General features: G+C 43.8%; 2 protein-coding genes across 2 annotated transcripts in view; one reads left to right on the top strand and one right to left on the bottom strand.

Moving 5' to 3' along the window:
- EFL1 (elongation factor like GTPase 1) overlaps positions 1–18,052 on the bottom strand; it is a 166,667-nt gene extending 148,615 nt beyond the window's left edge. Inside the window, exons 1-6 of the mRNA XM_019533698.1 lie at positions 17,877–18,052; positions 15,098–15,165; positions 14,810–14,894; positions 10,958–11,091; positions 10,130–10,267; positions 8,973–9,187 (exon numbers count right to left, since the gene is read on the bottom strand). Coding sequence (XP_019389243.1) covers positions 8,973–9,187; positions 10,130–10,267; positions 10,958–11,091; positions 14,810–14,894; positions 15,098–15,165; positions 17,877–17,967 — 731 coding nt within the window. The 5' untranslated portion in view covers positions 17,968–18,052. The remainder of the gene's footprint in view (positions 1–8,972; positions 9,188–10,129; positions 10,268–10,957; positions 11,092–14,809; positions 14,895–15,097; positions 15,166–17,876) is intronic.
- Positions 18,053–18,571: 519 nt separating this feature from the next.
- SAXO2 (stabilizer of axonemal microtubules 2) overlaps positions 18,572–21,925 on the top strand; it is a 25,943-nt gene continuing 22,589 nt past the window's right edge. The window contains exon 1 of the mRNA XM_019533696.1: positions 18,572–18,639. Within this exon, the coding sequence (XP_019389241.1) occupies positions 18,596–18,639 (44 nt within the window). The 5' untranslated portion in view covers positions 18,572–18,595. The remainder of the gene's footprint in view (positions 18,640–21,925) is intronic.

Here is a 21,925-nt window from a genome sequence, read left to right as displayed (position 1 = left end):
AGGGGTGGCACACAGGACCAGAGGCAGAGCAGTGGCACTGCAGGGCACTGGGTGGTGGCCAGGGCCATCCCTGGAGGGGGTGGGGGGGTGGAGCGAATCAAGACAACTGCCCTGGGCTCCACAGACAGTGCCATACAGGCCCTGCCATGGCTGCCGCCGGCTCCACACTGTGGATGCTTGCCACCCAGCTTGCTTTACACAGTTTGCTGTTTCCCCCAGGGTTTTAAACTGATAATAGGATATTCCCTCATTACCTAACATCCACAGCCAGGCTTCCTCAACAGGGCTGCATACTCCCTCTTAAAAGGGCCAGACTGCCCTGTTACAACCCTCTACATCCTGGGTTGATTTAAATGCTGTTCAGAGGTAAACGCTTTGCATCTCACTGTATATCCAAATATGGATATCCAACACCTGTATATGCTCTATAGCATTTTTATACATAGAAAAACCCAAGTGTGTACACACACACACACACACACACACACACACACACGCGTGCTGTTGAGGCAATACTATTTATAGCACTCTGGGATCTGATCATCTGTCCTTGAAGGCCACAGAAGCTTGGGCTCAAGACATCACATAGCTAACAGGGAACCTCAATACCTCCCAGAAGTTAGTAAACTATAAGCTATGACTCTGAAAGAACTTAAGGGTGTTTTTCAGAAGTTAATCCAAGGCTCTGGAAGTGCAGGGGAGAAGGAGGGGAATAGAAAAAAAGCCCTCATGATTTGCAGTGTCAAGGCTGCTACATACATATTTACTGTATCCTTTCAATACCTGGAGCTTATGACTAAAGCAGATCAGCGATGGATCAGGCTGGTGCCATCTAATGATTTTACCCACTCTGCCATGAAAACATGGAATATTCTTAGAAACAGTACCATAAAAACCATCTGGACCTGCCCTGATTGAGCAAATGCTTCACTGACCTACATTTCATTAGATAGTCCTACTGGCAGCCTGAACACATCCTCCTGAGATTAATTAAGATAATAAATGCTCCTTTTCCCATTAAAGGGAATATATGCAATATTTGCCTTTGCTGTCTCCAAACTTGAGCATGCCAACAACTGAAAAGGAGGAAAAAAAAAAAAAAAGGGGGAAGGGGGAGAGAAATGGTCCCTTGGACAAATTATGGTGTGGGAAAAACTTACATTTTAGCTTATTTGAAAGGGAGATTTAACTGCTGCTCAAAACTATGCATCATCTGTTAGGCTGTAACTGCTACATCTTCATGATCCTGTAGCAATACAGGTAATGGAGTGGTTTGCTACACTTGTTTCTGCTACAGAACCATGCAAACTTAACAGTTGTACCATAGTTGCGTATCCTGGTATCCTTTAATACTAATACAATTGCTATACATCCGTCCATGCCCTATGTTAATCCAACTAAAAACAAAATGAAATAAAAATACAAGTTTTACATGCAGAAAAATACAAGTATATATGCTATTTATAGCACTCTGGGATCTAATACACATAGGCTCCTGGTCAGGACTTCACTAACCTAACAAGAGACACCAAAACTTCTCAAAGTCAGCAATCTGTATTATACTGTAGAGAGCAGTGTAATACAAATTATTTTACTCGTTCTATAGTAAATCCCAAAAAGAAAAAAGATTGAGAGCATGTCAAACAAAGAGATTCCAAAATGAGTCCCACCTGCCTCTTTGCTGAGATGCTGTTCTATATGCCGAGACTAATACAATACAAAAATAATTTCAAGCCAGAACACTGAAGAAGCAAATCAGAGCTTTAAGTAACCTAAACAGAAAATGATCCAATTAATCTTTGGGGAAATCTTAAACACAGAGATTTACTGCTTAATGCAAACAAATTTATTACAATTTTAAAATGTCATCTTTCATCAGTACTGTTTTGTCATATCGTAATCAGAAAGCTTATCAATTCTCTTTAGCCCACCAATATATTAAAACACACAAACAAGCCTAAGCCAGGTTCCTAACCCTTTACTCATGTGAGGCTAAATCACAGCCTGGCATCTTATTTACATTTCAGTCTTGTGCCAACTCTATATCCAATGACCTGTACACCCAAATATCAAGAACACAGTAGATTCAAAATATAAATAAAGGACAAAATCAGCTCCATTTTCTGCTACCTTATCAGAGCATCATTAATCACCTCCAGATTAAGGGTTTTTTTATATACTTGTCATCTAGTCCTTTGTATATATTCTTCCATTACATTTTCTGGAATATTAGCATTCAAGCTGCCTTCAAAGAAACTAACGGTTCAACAAAAGTGACAGACAATGAATTTGACAAACAAGGCTACCAACATCACCTCACCTTTATCAGAAAAGTATTGTTTTTACCTAACTGGTTTGTTTGTTTTTTGGAAGACAGAAAAGGCTAAATATTCATCTTTCAAATGCACAAAGAAAAATCATAGCATACCCCTTGCTCTACTCCCTCCCTCAATGCTGGGGCCTCAATCTGCCCCCCCACCAAGCTCATTTCCTCACAACCAACTTACCAGCAAGACACTGCTGGGCTGTGATCCTGGCTGCCTGCATGCTGCGCTGCAGCTATGCGCATACACGGGGGCATTTATCAGTGACACTACCAGCCAAAAAAGGTTGATTGATGATAATGTCAGTTTTCCTTATATCGGTCCTGATCTGATATGAGACCGTTGTATCGGTGCACCTCCAATACAAACTGTTCAGGAAGCACAGGAAGGGAAGAAGAGGAGGAAGAGTTGCACTTCATGTAAAAAAAACCAGTATGATTGCTCAGAGCTCCAGTATGAAGGTGGTGACAGGCCTGTTGAGAGTTTCTTGGCACAGGGGGTCTGAGGGGAGAGTAACAAGGGTGATGTCATAGTGGGTGTCTGTTATAGATCACCAGACCAGGAAGAAGTGGTGGATGAGACTTCAAACAGCTAGTAGAAGGCCCTGGCTCTCATGGAAGACTTCAATCACCCTAACTTCTGCTGGGAGGGCAATACAGCAGCGCATAGGCAATCTAGGAAGTTTTTTGGAGAGTACTGAGGACAACTTCCTGGTGCAAGTGCTGGAGTGGCCAACTAAGGATCATGCTCTTCTTGACTTGCTGCTCACAAACAGAAGAATTGGTGGGGAATGTAGTAGTGGATGGCAACCTGGGGCACAGTGACCATGAGATGGTCAAGTTTAGGATCCTGAGGAAAGGAAAGATGACAGCAGAAGTGTAAGGACCCTGGGCTTAAGAAAAGCAGATTTCAACTCAGGGAACTCATGGGCAGGATCTTCTGGGAAGCCAGACTGAGGGGGAGGAATACAGGAGAGCTGGCTGTACTTGAAATAAGTCTGAGAGTGGAGGAACAAACCATCCCAATGCATGGGAAGACTACCAAGTATGACAGAAGACGAGCTTGGCTTAGCAGGGAACTCTTCAGTAAACTAAATCACAAAAAGGAAGCTTATAAGTGAAAACATGGACAAATAACTAGGGATGAGTGTAAGAGCATTACTCAGGCGTGCAGGGATGAAGTCAGGAAAGCCAAAATTCAATTGCAGTTGCAGCTAGTAAGGGATGTGAATGGCAACAAGAAGGGTTTCTACTAGTATGTTGGTAACAAGAGGAGGATCAGGGGAAGTGTGAGTCCCTTAACTGAATGGAGGGGGAAACTTTGTGATAGAGGATGCAGAAAAGGCTAAATATTCAATACCCTTTTTGACTCGCTCTTCACAGGCAAGGGCAGCTCCCAAACTACTGCACCACACAGCGCAATTTGGGGAGGAGGTGAGCATCCCTTAGTGGTAAAAGAACAGATTAGGGACTATTTAGAAAATCTAGGCATGTACAAGGCCATGGGCCCAGGTGGGATGCACCTTAGGGTGCTGAGGGAGTTGGTTGATGCGATTGCAGAGCCCCTCACAGTCACCTTTGAAAACTCATGGTTATCAGGAGAGATCCTGGATGATTAGGAAAGGGCAAACCACAGTGCCCATATTGAAGCAAGGGAAAAAGGAAGATCCAGGGAACTACAAACCAGTTAGTCTCACTTCAGTCCTTGGAAAAATAATGGAACAGATTTTCAAGGAATCCATTTCTAAGCACTTGGAGGAGAAAAAGGTGATTAGGAACAGTCAGCATAGATTCACCAAGGGCAAGTCATGTCTGAACAACCTGACTGCCTTCTATGATGAGATGACTGGCTCTGTGAATGTGGGGAGACCAGATGTGGTATACCTTGATTTTAGCAAGGCTTTTGATAGTCTCACAACATTCTCCCAGGCAAGCTAAGGAAATATGGGCTTCACGAGTGGACTGTAAGGTGGATAGAAAACTGGCTGGAGCATCAGTCTCCAAAAATAATAATCAGTGGCTCATGTCTACTTGGCAGCCGGTATCAAGTGGAGTGCCCCAGGGGTTCGTCTTGGGGCCAGCTTTGTTCAATGTCTTCATCAATGACCTGGAAGATGGCATAGAGTGTACCTTCAGCTAACTCACAGATGACGCCAACCTGGGGGAGTGTAGGGTTAGGATTCAGAGTGATCTAGACAAACTGGAGGATGGGATCAAAAGGAATCTCATGATGTTCAACAAGGACAACTGCAAATCCTGCACTTAAGATGGAACAATCCCATGCAGCGGTACCGACTGGGAGCTGACTGGCTGGGCAACAGCTCTGCAGAAAAGGACCGGGGGGGTTACAGTGGACAATAAACTGAATACGAGTCAGCAGTGTGCCTTTGTTGTGAAGAAAGCTAATGGCATACTGGGCTGTACTGGAAAGTGTGCCGCCAGTAGGTCGAGGAATGTGATTATTCCTGGTTTGGCCACATCAGTACTGTGTTCAGTTTTGGGCCCCCTTTACAGAAAGGACAGAGACAAATTGGAGAGAGTTCAGTGTAGGGCAATTAAAATGGTGAGGGGTCTGGGGTACATGACTTTTGAGGAAAGACTGAGGGAACTAGGCCTATTTAGTCTGGAGAAGAAGAGACATAATAGCAGCCTTCAGCTACCTGAAGGGGGTTCCAAAGAGGATGGAGCTGGACTGTTCTCAGTGGTGGCAGATGACAGAACAAGGAGCAATGGTCTCAAGCTGCAGCAAGGAAAGTTTAGGATAGATATGAGAAAGAATTTTCTCACTAGCAAGGGAGTAAAACACTGGAACATGTTACCCAGAGAGGTGGTGGAAGCTCCATCCTTGAAGGTTTTCAAAACCTGGGTAGACAAAGCTTTGGCTGGGATGACCTAGTTGGGGATGGTCCTGCTTTGAGCTGGGGGTTGGACTAGATGACCTCCTGAGATCCCTTCCCACCCTAACTTCCCATCATTCTATGATTCTAAGGTGGCAGCCAGAGGAGAGTGGGTACCAGGTGGGAAGCGGGGGCTGCGCTGTGGTTCCACAGACTTGGGTTGTGGCCAGCAGGCAGGGGCACTCAGTAGTACCTGAGATGCAGCCTGTCCCAGCCCGTGCAGCTCCACAGGGATGGTCCACAGCACCCTGCCCACTAGGGCAGTGGTCTCCAAAGTGGGGTGCGTGCACCCCAGGGGGTGGGCAAGATGATCCATTGGGGTGTAGGAAGAAAATATTAGAACTTCTATTTATATTTATATAAATATACATATATTGGCGGTGGGTGCTCAAAATTTTTTTACTGATAGGGGTGCACGATCAAAAAAGTTTGGAGACCACTGCACTAGGGGACACCACCTGGCCAAGACGGGGCTCCTGGCTCGGCCTCCCTGTATGCCAGGCACAATGCAAGTGGAGCGTCCAACGGCCTAGCCATGGGGGCCCAGCTGCAGGAGCTCCCCAGACCCGAGGAACAGCCACCACAGGCAGAACTCAGGGCTGAATTGGCCACGAGCCTCCAGCCCAGAGGCCCTCCACAGCACCTGCCCAGGCCCTGGACTCTTCCACCCGCAGCCCTGCTCCAGGGGCTGGGCTGGAGGGCACAGCCCAGGGTCAGGGGGCAGGGTCATGACAGGCAGCCCTCTTAGCCAAATCAGCAGCAAGGGGCAGGAGGCAGCAGCCATCCTACCTGCTCACCTTCGTGCCGGCAGTCCTCCTCCCCCTAGCAGGTTGTGCAGCCAGGACTGCTGGTTCCCACTGGGGAGCTAGCATTTTATTGTTAGTAAGTTTGGGTTTTTCTTCCCCCACCCCCCATTGATTTCATGGAGATCACCTGACTTTTGGATTTCCCACAAAAAAAAAAAATCACAATTTGAGTAGGTCCCTACTTATAGTTAGTTATAAATATCAAGCAAACTGAGATGAAGAGAAAGCATCAGATAATTACAGCTAGCAACTCCTAGCTGAGCAGATTATGTGCAAGTACTCATAACATTAATTCTATATCATTATGTTAAACCCAAAGTTCTCTCCCTGAAACTTGATCTTTGCTTTTTTGTTTTAATATGCTCCTCCTCAAATTGTGTTAATATTAAAACCACTTAAGCTACAAATTGTTTTATTATTTCAGCATAAAAATAGAAATGTTATAACACTTGTTTAAAAGGCACAAAGCATTTTGAAATTGGTTAAATAGTTATAATAATTTCACACTTTATTGTACTACTTTAAACTGCAACATACTCTCAGTGTAGCAAAGCTATTATCAAAGCCCAAAAAAAAAACCTGAAAAGATTATGCAACTATAACTTAAATGTTCCGTGAAGCATGTTGATCTATCACTATTAACATTACATATATTTTTAGTGTAACACCTACAATCAGGAAAAGAAAAGCATGTAAAAATTAGCTGTACATTTAATGTTATAAAAATCAGACCAAGTGAACATTTGCTATAACAGATATCCAAAGAGACTAATATACTGTAAGTGTTGTTTAAAACTTGAGGTTTATTTTGAACCTCATTGAATACCACAAGTTTAATGATTATTATCTCATTTTGTTTGCCATCAGAAAGACTATACTACTTATTAACTGACAGGCAATGAAAATAGGCAGATGACAGGGCAGAGAGGTACCTTAGAGGCCAACTCATTCAGAGAAGCAAAAATTGTAGGCTACAGCTAATTCTGTCACAGCAATCGGCAAAACAGGCTGCAGCCTACAAAAGTTCATGTCTCTCTGAATGAGTTAGCCTCTAAGGTCCCAGCCGGCTCTGCCTTCTAACTTCAGGCTAACATAGCTAACTACATCTCTCTAGAAAATGCAAGTACTCTCCTGCCTAACACATTCATTGCATTTATTTTAAACATATTCATGGCTCATAACTGATTAAATGTAATACAGAAAAAGCAAAAAATAACAATTATTGCCAGTCTGCAAAATTGGGGGAAAACTGAATATGCATATGTTCAATCAGAAAGACAAGAGACACACTTTACTTGAACAAATTGTATTTAAAATTAAAATCTGATTAACTCTTTTCTGTAAATAATATTTGTATTTTTCAAGAAATCACTAAGAGTATCTTATTCCTACATATACGTCCACCAAGAACTCTCACCTGCATTCATACTCCTACTAAAGTAGAAAAGAAAGGGTAAGACAAATATCCCTCCTCCAAGATATGCTCTCTCTCTCTTGCTCTTCCCCTCCCTTGCCCTGTTTTGTGTTTAAACCAAATTTTCCAAGGAAAGAATCTAGTTTCCAAAGCTATATAAAACATAGTTTTTTAGATTTCAATCCTATATTTTTATTGCAGCTGTTTTAACTTAAGCCTCTTGGAGGACAAATTTACTGACAATTCAAATGAGTCAAAATCAGCCAGGAGCACAAATACAGCATCATGATCTAGCATTGAGCACTGCAGACCTGGCAGTTCTCTCTGCTATGAAGTGAGTATTAAAGGGACCACTGACCGATTAAAAACAAAAAACGGACAAATCCCTCCTTGTAAGAAATATTATTACAAATCTTTTTTCTTTTGACCTATAAGTTCTCTTTTGACACGTTATTCAGAGTAAATAAACTAAAGAAATCAACGTTACTATCCAGTTCTTCTGTGCTGGCTGAAAACTGATGGGTTTGTATTACAAACTCCACAGGAACCTGTTAAACCAAGCAAAACTAGTCTTGAATTAAAAACAAACAAACACTCTGTACTTACTGGAATTCAATTTTCTATTATAATCTTTAAAAAAAAAGTTTGTCTCTCTCTCCGATTATTTATACATTCAAGATAAAGACAAGCACTCCACCTTGTGGCAAGTAATCAGAATGTCTTTAATCTTCACATGGTTTACTGTTTTCTGAACAAAATGTTAAGAACAAGTAAAATAAGAAAGCAAATGAAGAAAAATGAAAAAGAGTAAGTGACAACAAGCTTCAAAGTACTGTGATCTACGAAATATGTTCTCCTTTTATTCTTCATTTATTTAAGTATCTGCTGAAATACAAACCCCATCCTCATACAGTGGCAAGAAAACCAATATGAAATTTGTATGCTTGCAAACACATGAAATGTACTAACTAGATCCTATACTATAGAAAAGTTAAAAAAAAAAATGAGGATTTAGTATCAAGGACACAAATTAGAGCATCTGGGGGAAAATATTATATAGTATACACACATGGGTGACTGGTGCCACCTGAGTCAGGGGGGCACATGCCCCCCCAGCACTTAGTCAGCAACCAGGGGGGTGGAGGAGTGGTCCCCGCCACAACCAACTGCACAGATGAGGAATAGGTCACAACACTCCCAGAAGTAGCTACAGCACTCCTGACACTTCAGCCAGTGCTCCCACTCCCTGGCCGGTGCTCACAGTGGGAGGCACCGGCACTGCCTCCTGCCCCCCCTGCCCGTCACCTAAGCGGGGAGCGCAGCCTGTCAGGGGGTGCACCAGCACGTGCAGCCTGTCAGGGGGTGCACCTACACATCACCACTGCATATACATATAACTGGATATAGAGAGAGATGCAAAATGCTTACCTCTGAACAGCATTTATATCTGTCCAAGAGGTTTTCAGCTGTCTTTGCATTCTAGATGGTAAAAAAGTAAGACTGGAATGAAATCTTAAGACTTACTGACTTACCCAAAACCCCAGCCATCTATTGCACTGGCAAAAACCACATTCCCCTGGTCTGGTGAGAAGTAAAGATGTGAATCATCAGTGTCTTCTAAGCCAGCGCTCCAGTCATAAACTTGGTCTCCAGGTACAGAATCTGAAATAATTTGAGTTTCTGTTTCTTTTTCAGCTCTTTCTTCCAAAACTTTAGAAGTAAATAGTGCTCCAGTGACAGCATTAACCTAGGGAAGGATATGTAAAGCCACAGAAAAAGTTAGTGTTCCATAACTTCACAGATTTCAACATTGCACTCTTGTGACTTACTTAAAAATTGAAAGCCCGCATGCTTAAGTGCCAGCACAAAATTTAAGGTATAGATACTGGGCATCTATAAATACAGGTATAAATTCTTGCCCACCTGAAGGTAGTAGTTTTATCAAGGATTTAAATGGAACTAAAGATTTCACATGATATTTGGAGCACTTCAGTTCCAGTACAGACTATTTTTGTTTATAAAGTTACTAATCTTCAATTACAAAAGATATTCTTCTACAGAATGAAGTGTGAAACAGTCTCCAGTAAAAATAAATAAATAAAAATGAGACATCTCTCCAGTTACAGTAATGTCAAACTGAATTTATAAGGAAATGTGTAAACACTAAGACCTTTAAAGCTAGATTAAATTCAACCCCCTAAATAAGGAAGCCAATGTTACTGAATATTAAATAGTGGTCTCCCACTTCCAAGAAACTGCAAGACAATCCATAGTCAGAAAAAAACCATTTAAAATATCTTTCCCATAAAACATACTTGAGATGCAGACTAATTAGTAATTGACAATACTTCTGGACAGCTTATTGAGAAGAATTTAATACTATTTTCAAAGCTGTATACAACACTTGGTCTGAGCCTTCAAGAGGCCAAGCTTCTAAATTAACAAAAAAAGACAACAGGAGTAGGAATTAAGTAACAGCATTCATTCTTCTCACTTTAAAGGAGAAAAAAACATTGCATGTTTTTCTGAAGGTAAAGAAAACTGATCACACAAAACTACCTTTATTTCTACTTCCCATTAGAATATTAAAAACAGAATGTTGCCCCCGGTCTCAGTTCAAACACTGAGAAAAAAAAAAGGAAAACAAAACAACATCTTCTGTTTGAATATTTTCCTGTAGCCTTCATACCTGTTCCAATATATTCTTAAGGTGAGAATATGCTTCCTGGGGATTGAACTTCAATTCCACTATCAAGCGATCAATTTTATTTATCACCAAGACTGGGCGGATATTTTCTAGCCATGCTTGTCGCAGAACTGCTTGAGTCTAGCAGAGGAAAAAAACAAAAGGGGGTTAAGGGAGGGAGACCATGAAAATGCTAAGGAAGGTTTACGATCGCCAAGGTATTGCAATGTTCAAGATAATTTTTAATACCAGAATTCAAATAGCATTTCAGGCTGTGTTTTTTTTTAATTAAATTAATTACTACAGAATTATTCCATAAACAATAAAAATTATGGAATCAAACATTTTTACAAACTTCTGGCCACAGTAGGACAGACTAAAATTTTTTTGGGCAATTCTGATCCTTAAATATAATAAAATAAGGCAGTAAATAGAAAACCTTGCCTTTGAAAAATAACACAGAAACAAAACTAAACAAGACTATGCCCTTCTGCATCTTCTTGGCCTCTGCACTGCACTGATACCCCATTGCTAGCAAGAACATGCCATTCCTCCTCCAACACTATGGCAGCAGTATTTCAACTATAAATTCCTAAACACATTCTACAGTTCATCTCTTGAGCAAACTGGCTAATCAACACTACTAGAAATCTAACTAACTTCTATCACGTCTTACATGCAAAGTTACCATTCATCAAAACAACATTTTATAAACTTGTGGCCACTAGCTAATTTTTCATTTCTGTTAATGTACTTAAGACAGCTAAACTGTAATATTTTAATTTATTCTCTCTTCCCCACCCTCACTCTCAAGTAAATATTGTATATCACCTGTGGACAGACTCCTTCAACAGCATCCACCACTATGATACAGCCATCACAGAGTCGGACAGCAGTAGATACTTCTGAAGAGAAATCCACATGACCGGGGGAGTCTATTAGATTAATCAGATACTGCTGATCACCTAAAATTAAACAGATAAAATTTTAAACATATAAAGAGAACATGAAAAAGCCACTTGTTAATATTAAATGTCTTTAATTAAGTGGCTGACAAGCACACAAAAGACCAGAATTTTCAAAAGGTATTAAAGCAATGAGGACAGGCCCTTTAGAAAAATCCACAGAGTACCCATGTACTTTAGGGACCTAACACCTAGATTTCTGCTTAGTTGTTTTTGTAAACACCTTATATCTTTAGACACTTCACCCTAGATGGCCTAGTGGAAGATATTCTAACCATGAACTGTCAAGAGTTAAATGACTAAATAATGATTTATAAGTGCTTATAAGACAACTGAGAGTGGTTCACTATGAAAAGGAATCCTCCATGCTTAACAAGAGATGTTCAAGAATCACATGAGCAAGGTGCACTTAAGCAAATGTAACTGTTACTAAAATATCTTTAGATATTCAGAAGTGATGAAGCTTTACAAAAATCTGAGTATACAACTTATACAATGGCAATATGGTTCAGTCAGTTTCAATTCCTAACTTTCAAATGCATCCACTACCTCTGACTTACAATTACAAGTTTTCTTCACTTTATTATGTACATGCATTCCTGGAAAACGGTCTATAACTTGAATTTGCATGAAAGGAAACCAGTTTACAATGTAACAAATAGCTATACGTTCCAAGACCTTGACTGTACTGATCCCAAGACCCATTTCTACTACTTTTACAAGACAATTTTGGTATCCACCAACAGCAGCCAGTACACACAAGCACAGGGTAGTGGTGAATATTTAGTTGGTGTGAAGAGAGGGCGGTGAAGAGTCTTCAATGTCAGACTCCACATCACTGGTAGGAGGTACACGCAGGGTAACATCCATAGGAGAATCAACAGACATGGGGCTCTCATCACCCTCGAACACCAGTGGGTTGGGGCTGCCAAGTGAAGCTTCAAGAACTGGAACATCCACAATGGAGACTATGCACCGCACAAAGCAGCTGCCTGAGGACTTCTATCACACCCCGCATATAACAAATTTCTGGTATAAATAGGGTCATCGCATAAAAGCAAATTCACACATACAGAACCTGCATAAAAAGTGAGGGAAACCTGTACTAGAAGATAATGTTTTTATGACAACATAGCTGTACAGTGAAATTTCTCCAGGTTAAATACATCTGCATGATGATACTAAGCATTTTAACAAATGGAAATTCTGACCCTGCAATAAGAGCCATTTCTCTTTAAGCAGCTTCCACACCAAGCCGCTCAAAATGAACAGCAGCAGCTTCAATTTCTAGCATATCAAAACAAATAGGGGAAATAAGAGAGAAGGGACTTGCACCCTTCTAATTCAGCCTCCAGCTTCTTCATCAAGCGGTTTTGTACAGACACATTTTACACATCCCAGGCAACAAGCTTCTAATCCTTGGGAAAGCAGCCTTCCCTCCCCATTTGCTTGAGAGAATATTCCATAGATTAAACCCAGGGTGACCAAGATACAGCCTGCAGAACTATGTCACCTGGCTTGTGGAGCTCCCCATGGGTCTGGATATTTGGTGGTATGGTGAACAATAGCAGCATTAATTGCTGCAGCTCCTGGAGCCACAGCAATTAATGCTACTGCCATTCAACCTGCTGCCAAATTTCTAGATCTGTAGGAATTACCACAGGCAAAGCCATGTCACATGGCCCAGGGGACCAAAAATTTGGTAGCAGGAGGAGCCGCAACTTCAGTAGCTTCAGGAACTACAGCAATGAATGCTGCCACTGCAAAATTCCAGGCCCACAGGCCAGATGAGAAGGCTCCATGTTCAGGATCTAGCTCATGGACCTGCCCCATGCTCTGGACAAGGCCCACACACTGGCCGAGTCTCTCACCGAGCCCCTGGGGCCAGATGAGGTGTGCAACTCTGCCTTAAGCAAATCTCCCAGTCAAGTCCAAGAAACTGTATGAGAAAAAAGGTAAGTTTGCTGAAGAACTGCTACAGCAAAAGGGAACATAAACTGAAGGATAAGAAATGCCAAAATTAAGACTAAGCTGTACCACAAAAAAAGAGAAAATTCCAAATATTCACATCTCAGTGATTTCTCAGGTTTACAAAACTTAACAACTGCATTCCACAGGAAACAGGGTTCATATCTGCACCAATCATGCTCAACCTTCTGGCCCCATGTACACCCCCAGACCCAGAGTTTCATAGCTGGTAGGGTCGGAAGGGACCTCAGCTGATCATCAAGTCCAACCCCCTGCCATGGGCAGGAAAGGATGCTGGGGTCAAATGACCCTGGCAAGGTGTCTATCTAGCCTCCTTATGAAGACCCCCTAGAGCAGAAGTGAGCACCACTTCCCTTGGAAGTTGATTCCAGATCCTAGCCACACTGACTGTGAAGTAGTGTCTCCTAATATCTAACCTGAATCTACTCTCAGTCAACTTATGGCCGTTATTCCTTGTTACTCCCAGTAGTGCTCGGGGCAACAGGGACTCTCCCATTGCCTGCTGGTCTCCCTGCAGGTAGCAGGTATGCTGCTGGTTCTTCCTCCCTAGGTACAGTACCCTGCACTTGTCAGTACTGAATCCCATCTTATTCTCGTCCACCCACCCCTGTAACCTGCCCTGGCCTTCCTAAAGTCCAGAAAGACTACGTCCACCGCGACACCTGCATCCAGCGAATTTGTGACCTGGTCACAGAAGGCCACCAAGTTGGTCTGACAGGACCTGCCTCTAATGAACCCATGTTGGTTGCCCCTAAGCATACACTCCTGTGCTTGACCCTTGCAGATGTGCACCTGGCTAATTTTCTCAAAGAGCTTCCCCAGGACCGAGGTACGACTAACAGGCCTATAATTTCCTGGGTCCTCCTTCCTCCCTTTTTTTGAAAATGGGGACATTGGCCCTTTTCCAGTCCTCTGGCACCTCGCCAGAGCACCATGAGTGCTCATAAAGCTGTGCCAGAGGTCCCGCAATGACCTGTGCTAATTCCCTCAGCACTCTGGGGTGGAGATCGTCAGGACCTGCTGATTTGAACATGTCCAGTCCCATAAGAAGTTCCCTGACTAGGTCCTCTCTGACCCTGGGCCTGGCTGCACCTCCCCTGGGACCACTGGGGATCCCGGTGGGGGCGGGGTATGACCTGGTCCCTGCTCAGAAAAATGGAGGCAAAGAAATTGTTAAATAGGTTAACTTTAAACAGGCCCAGCCCAGAGGTCGAGCAGCACTAGTCTAAACAAATGAGACTATTCAACAAAATTAGTCAGGTAACTCTGTTTGGCAATTACCCCAAAACCTGTACATTGAGTGAAAAATAGCAAATAATCCAATCAGGGAATCATTTCATATATCCATCATATAATGGCATGCATCAGTTGTCTAAGGCTGTTCTATGAAAAAGTTACCTATTCTTAATTACGGCTATGTTTCTGCAAAAAAAGCCATTGGTTCTGATGTTGCGCCTCTTAGACAGCAACCTTGGAATCTCAAGTTTTTAATTAAACTTTTTGTCCACAACATGGAAAATTTCCTTCACTCTTGATAGGGCAAATCAATCACCTCTAAAATATAAGGCAGCAAGAAAAACTAAGAGTCTTACCACCCACAGAACATTTCTACAACAAACAGCATGTCAACCAACACGTTTGTAGTTTACCATGATAAACTGTATCCAGAAGCAAGAGGACAGTTCAGTTCCAAGTATCTATATATTTCCTTCCAGCATCTCTACATTACCTTTTTCAAAATGCAGTGAAATAGCACTAGATTTCATAGTAATTCCTCGGATCTGCTCATCTGCTCTACTGTCTAGATATCTCAGCTAAAATAAAAACATAAGAACAAATTAGTATGTAAAAATATTTTCACAAAATATTATTTGAATGCAAAGTCAAATTTGCATTTAAATGCGAAATCAAAGGCAAAAGAAAATTTACAGCATATCTTGAAAAATCCCCTGAACACCCATTGTTAAATTTGTACACATAGACTTTAAACATTTTGTTTATTAAATTGTAACTTTACCTTTCCTGCCAAGCGGCTAGAAATAATTCCATTGCTAGATATCAGGCAATCAGCTAGAGTGGTTTTACCTGAAAAGAAAAACAAGGTACTCTGCTTAAATAAGCACATCCAGAGGGTCTGGTAACATACTCTTCTACTATTTTTGGTTTATCTGAAGGACAGTTTCTAACAACATGCCTAAAGATTTCTTTAAAAACTCCTAAGAAACTCTAAACTTAATTTAAAAGCATTTTACTTACCTGGATTAGAATCTTACAAACCATGCCTCCAGCCTTCATCCTTATAAAAACATACATACTTAACTCCCTAACTGCAACCAGGAAAAACTGTTGAAAAAAAATAAATGCCATCTGGTAAACATGCTTTCACACTAACATTAAACAATAGCTTCCTCCATTAACTTCCTAAAACAACCACTGTTATAAATTACCAGTTGCACTTACATAAAGAATTTCTTCCACTAAATCACCATCCAGCACAAAACCCAACACAACCATCAAATAAAAATGTGCCTCCTGCACAAACTATTTCCATCACTCTTTAAATCCAACACTCCAAACAATTAAAAACCACTCAGTAGTCAAAAGTTCAAGACTTTTCATACTGTTACAAGATATGCACACATATATTACATGGATGTAAGTGAAAAACCGTAGAGAAGGTAAATTGGTGCAGGTCTAACATATTGGGACCCTTTTCCAAGTTTAATTGTCTCACACACACACACACACACACACACACAGAGTCTGCACCAGGAGACTTTTCATACAAACAGGTTGATCGCTTTAATGAAAGAAGCAGTATTCAACTGCTACACTTGCCATTTCTTATTCACTTAGTCTGGATCTGCTGTGACAACTGGCATAAATATCAGCCAAGTGCATGGGCCGGATCCCACACACCCGCATCCAGACTCATGCCACCATAATCAAAACCCATGCTGAGACATGTGGGGCAGAAAATTTTCCAATGCTTTATTTTTCTGTAGGAAAGTTTCTATTTCTAAGAAGTCATTGTTTCATAAAATTCATTAGTAACAATGAATGGATGCCAATACAATGTTAGGCAAGGTTGGCAATTTCAAAGTTGTGATTAATGTTTTGCAGGTGATTATCCCCTGGAAGTGTGAGAGAGAGTACATATATGTTCTACTGATTTGTGAACAGGAGGGTAAATACACTGACAATAATTCAAACCAAAAATCAAGTTATGAATTCACCTAATTGGCTGTGCAGGTCAAGTCAAAACCAAAGCATGGCATATCATGCACAGTTCTTTGGGTGTGCTAAAATTAGCGTGTGAATAGTTTTCAAAGCCTTCAGTTTTTTTCTTAAAATTTAAACAAGCAATGTAAGGGAAGTGCATGCTATTGTGTCCTGTCTTTGCATTTTTACAAGTATTCCAATAAAAATAATTTATTTCCATATAAAGCGCTGAATTTGTTTGACTATAACATTTAAACCACACTAAGTGTGCTGTATTTAATCTTTTTCCTAATCAAATATTTCAGTTCAAATACATGTGACTATTGGGACATAAAATTAACATGGGGGTACTTTTTTATTTAGTAAATAAAACTATAGCTCAAACATACTAAATCAGGTCACTCTCCATTTAGGGCATTGGAAAATTATCCGGACAATTTTCCAATTCAACATTTTCTGGAAAACCACATCTCTGTCCATGCCTCCCAATCCAGTCACACACCACCTAATCTGGACCCATGCTGCTGGATCCAGCCTTGTGCCACTCTGATCCAGACTTGCACTTCCCAATCTGGCTACATGCTGCTCAATCCAGACCAATGTCATCACATTCAGCTATGCACATCTACACCTGTACTGCTGGATCCTGCTGCATGCTGCCCAACCTGGACCCACACTGCCAGATCCAGACATGCACCGCCCTAATCCAAATCCATGCTGTCCCAATTCAAACCCATGGGCGTCTTTACGCATGCTCTGGAGGTGGGGGGAGGGCACTTTAGAGTGGCTCCTAGAGCCACTCCAATTAAAGCACCCGCAGCGTCTCGTGTATTCAGTGTCCTGCGCTTCAAAATGGCAGCAGGGGTGCTTTAAATAATGCTTGTTTGATAAACTTTAGTTAAAGCTCCCCCGCTGCCATTTTGAAGTGCAGGGATGCTGAATACAAGACATGGAGACTGCCGAAATGGTTTAATTAGCATGCTCCAGCATAGTCACGTCATCTCTGCTGCACTATAATTACAATGTGTCAGAGCAACATACCTGCATGTCCACAGGCGCTCTGTCTCTCCTAATTTGGCTACACCCCCCTGGCTGCCAGATCTAGCCACGTACAGCCCAAATCTGGACCCATGCTGCTTGATCTGGCCCCATCCATCCCCAATCCAACCTGGGCACTACCCAATCCAGTCCTGTGCCAGCCCCACTGGACATGCAGAACCATGTTATCCAACCTGTGCAGCTCCCCACAGGACAGAAGCAGTAATTAACGCTGCAAATTTCCAGACCCAACGGGGGCCCCACACGCCAAACGACACCACTCAAGCTGGGGGGTTGAGCATGCCTGACTTATACGGTCACAGACCCCCTGCTTTGCCAGCACTGCCCATTTCACAAGTCATACGTACTACAACCAACAGGAGACGCGGTGACACCGTGCAGGAGGCCTTCTAAACCTGCCCCTGGACTTCAGTGGCACCGAAACCTGAGCGGACAGGAGAACGGGAGGGTTTAAAACCACCCCCTCCTAATGCGCTCATCTCCATTTCAGCCTGTAGCAAAAGGCTCCTTCTTACCATGGTCCACGTGGGCCAGGATACAGATGTTTCTGATGTTCGCCGTCTTTTTCTGCAGTCCAACCATCTTGCCCACACTAGCAAGAACCATGGCTGCACGGTTCTGCAAGCAGCGTTTTAGGCCCAAGACGACGGCACCTGCAATTAACAGACTTAGAAGAAGGTTTCAGAGGCAGAGGAAGAGCCGGCAGCCCGGGAACACAGGCATCGCAGAGGTGTTTCAAACCCAGCACTGGGGCCGCAGCCTGCAGGGATGCCGCCTCCCCCACTGCCAGGTTGCAGACACCTGTATTCCTTTGCCTAGAAGTGGAGCTGCGGCCTGCGCCTGCCCCTGGGACCACACTGAAAGGACACAGGACAGGGGTGACATCACACACGAGAGTGTGACGGCACTGGGGAAACCCGGGCCGCAGGGGGTGGGGTGGGGGAGTCTCCATGCCGCCCAGGACAGCGCGAGACCGCTGCGCAACCACAGACCGAGGTGGGGGCCTCACTCACCCCGTGCCTGCCCCGCTCCCCCACACGGAGCCACCCGGCCGCTGCCGGAAGTGGATGCCGGCGCGCGCAACACTGTTCCCCCGCCTCCCGCGGTGACGCGATACGGATGCCGGGAGAGGGACGCGCGGTGCAGGGCGGGGCAGGAGCGACGCGGGAGCGGTTGCTAAGCGACCGAGCGCTTGCCTAGTTACGGCGGGGCAGCACGGAGCGCGCGCGGCGGGATGGCGGCGCAGCGCCGCTGCCTGTGTCAGATCTGCACCTGCGGGTAAGGTCGGGGGCGGGGGCAGCTCCGGGCACGGGGACACGAGCAGCTTCCCCCGGGCTCGCGTCGGGGCCGCCACGGGTAGCATAACCCCGTTTGTACGCTCCTGTCACCCCTTGTAGAGTCAGTGACCGTCCCAGAGCTAACCCTGAACGGGCAGGTCCGGGACAGCTCATGTCTGCCAAGCCCCGGTCACTCCCGGGGGCTTCGGGGTTTGCGGCCAGCCCTTGGTTTATGACAGCTGGCCTCCAAATAAAGACACGCTTCCACTCGGGTGACCCATGTCTCACTCCATCGCCGGCAAATATAAAGTAAAGACGACAACAGCTTATTTGCATGCTTCTTTGCATAGTTTTTCAGCAAGGACGATCATTGTGAGCTTCCAATACGATCATTTTGTACTGTAGACCTGGTAACACCGGCAGGTGCCTGTCTATCCCTGCTGTACAGGCCGCAGTGTGAGAGATCCTGGGATACTGGAGGACCTAAACGGGGAGGCACAGCCACCCCACCATGGGTCGGGAGTTGAGGAGGGCAGATTTGATCATCCTGCCCTGGAGCACCTGGCTTCGAGCCGCTTAAACCCACGGTAAGGTGTGACTGTGTGGGCAATCCTGGGGGGAAGAGCGCCACCCAAAATTCCCGCGCAGTGGGGCCCTCAGGATCTTGCTACACAGCAAGTTTGGGCGGCTTCCGCAACCCCGGCTTGGTCGCACAGTCACCCCGGTGTAAGCGCTCCTTAGGCAGCGCAAAATGACACTGCTCCCAGGCAAGGCTGCCTCTTCCCCTGGCCTCACGCTCCGTTCTGGCCCCCTCAGTCCCTGCTGTTGTGCCAGCGCTCTGCCGCGTGTCTCTGGCTGTGCAGCGCACTCTGGCTTCTGAGACAACCAGTCCGAATGCGATAAAGCATTACGGATAGACAGACAAAGAGTCTGTCTGTTGGCTTCTTTAATATTAGAATGTATGGCTCTTATTCAGATTCATAAAACAAAATCTGGCCTTCTTGAGCATCTTCACGGTGCCTGCAGTACTTCTCTGTCGTTCTATACCCGAGTTAATATAACCATACTTGAGTTAAGGGCTTTAGCTACACCCCAAAACGGACTGCAGGGCAGTGAAATAGAAGACAGACTTTACCAGGAAGGGCTAACAGACAGCAATATTGCAGAATAAGAGGTAGCTTGAACAATAGAAAATCAAGACCATTAAAAGGAGAGAGAGTCATTGACACCTGTGGAATTGGGAGAGATTAGCAGGAATCAAGAAGAGGATAATCAGCCAGGAGGTCAAGTGAGTCCCTCCCTACTCCCTGAACAGAAACACTGCTGCCCCTGTTTGACGGTTGGCTTTAAAATTTTGGGGGCAAGAAATCAAAGCAGGTTGTGAGTGCACCACTGCACCCCCTCTCCCCTTCCACATCTGCCTCTTAAGCAATTGGGGAAATGTTACCTGCTTGTTATGTTGAAAAGCTTGCCTTGATTCATCATGTGAATTGGTTGCATTTCACTGAACATAACGTCACAAGAGGACAAACACTTCTGAGGGTAGCAGCAGCTTTCACTATTTTCTGTCGTTCAAAAGAAATGTGAAAAATCTACCTCCACACTCCATGTTCCAGCAAAATTTCTGTGCAACTTCCATCAGTGTTAGCCAATGCAGGTACCAATATCTTTGTCACTAAAGTAGCTAGACCTTCTCATAACTAAGACAATAGATATTGCTAAATATTGGTCTGAAGATACAATCAGGAATAGGCCAGTTGTCACGTCTCAACTGCTGATTCTTCTGAAGTTATAGCACACCCTTATTCCGTAGGCTGTTGAGGAAAAGAGAATTCAGAGAAGCACCTATACTAGTTTTGGAACTACTGGGGACTACGCATGCTATTAATGGGCAGTAAGCTTTCCCCAGTGGAGCATCTACATGTTTTTCTTTTGGGTGTTTTGGGGTTTTTTAATTTGTATCTGAGGCCAAATTAGCCAAATCCAAGAGTCCAGAACCATAATTGGCCCTACTACCAGCAAACAACTTCTACCCACACCTGGGGCTTCATATATTTCCAAAAACTTTGGTGGGCAGCCTACTTGCAGGCCCAAACTCAGAAGTTTGGGGTTTGGATCATCCTGAGTTTTGTTTGCCCTTAGCCATAAGACCCTCAGATCAAGCAAGGGAGGACCCTCCCATTTCCATAAACTGGCCTTAAAGCTGCTATCCTTAGGAACAAATCTGTTCCCAAGGGGAGCAGTTCAGTGCAAAGCTATTCCAGCCCTGCTGTGCCCCCTACAGCAGGTAGGGGAAGCTTTAGGGTTGCCCAGGTGCCAGCTCTGGGCAGACAGGAGGCACTGGAGTCCAGCCCTGGTCTCCAGGGAAGTAGGGAAAGCTGTCCCACCTGTGGGGCAGCTGCATCCCAGCCCTGTGCCCTGATTTGTTGATCAGGGCACGGGGCTGGGAAATTGTTCCCTCCTTTAGCTGCTGCTTCCCCAGCCCCATGCCCTGATCAGCAGATTAAGGTATAGGGCTTGGAAAATGTCCCCTTTGATCAGAGCTCCAGATCCAGAGCACGGGGATGGAAAGCAGCAGCCAGGACAGGGAACGTTTCCCAGCCCTATGCCCCAATCTGCCAATTGAAGCATAGGGCTGGAAAGCAGCAGCTGGGGGAGTGGGTAGTTTTACCTCTCCCTGTTATCTGAGCTGACCAAGAGCAATTAGTTCCAGGTAAGCAGTCTACACATGCAGTACTACATAGTAGTTACTGGTAGTAGGCAACTGCTCAGTAGACTAATCTATTGTGCAGTAAATGCTGTACTCCTGTAGATGGTAATGCTTTACTGCACAGTAGATTAGTCTACTGTGCAGTAAAATGTCTTGTGTAGACATACCCATTGTGGAGAAACTCTGATCCTTGGGGGGGAGGTTCTTGTTGCTTTGTGGCTCCCTTACATTAACATGGCTGATAGAGAGGGGTTGCAGTGCAACAGTACATCCCACCACTTACCTGTGATGAAAGCTCTGCAAACTATATGTAGATTTAACAGCCCAGTTATAAACTATGTATACTACAAAAGCAAGATTAAGTTAGAGTACAGATTCCCATGAATACAGATACTTCAAAAGGGACTGGTTTATTTAGCAAAAGAAATGCGGAGACAGGATACCCTTGTTTTTCCCAATACTCTTTGTAATATTTTCCTGGAAAAGGAAAAGAATATAGGTTCTTAGCAGAAATGAAGTAACACTTGTAGACATTGTCTTGGCTAGGAAAAAAGGAGTGGGTGCTCTGGGAGTGGAT

Source organism: Crocodylus porosus, unplaced genomic scaffold (assembly GCF_001723895.1).
Source record: "Crocodylus porosus isolate Cpor-Errol unplaced genomic scaffold, CroPor_comp1, whole genome shotgun sequence".
Lineage (NCBI taxonomy): Eukaryota > Metazoa > Chordata > Crocodylia > Crocodylidae > Crocodylus > Crocodylus porosus.
The sequence above is the reverse complement of the archived record's forward strand: the minus strand, read 5'-3'. Positions and strand labels throughout refer to the sequence as shown.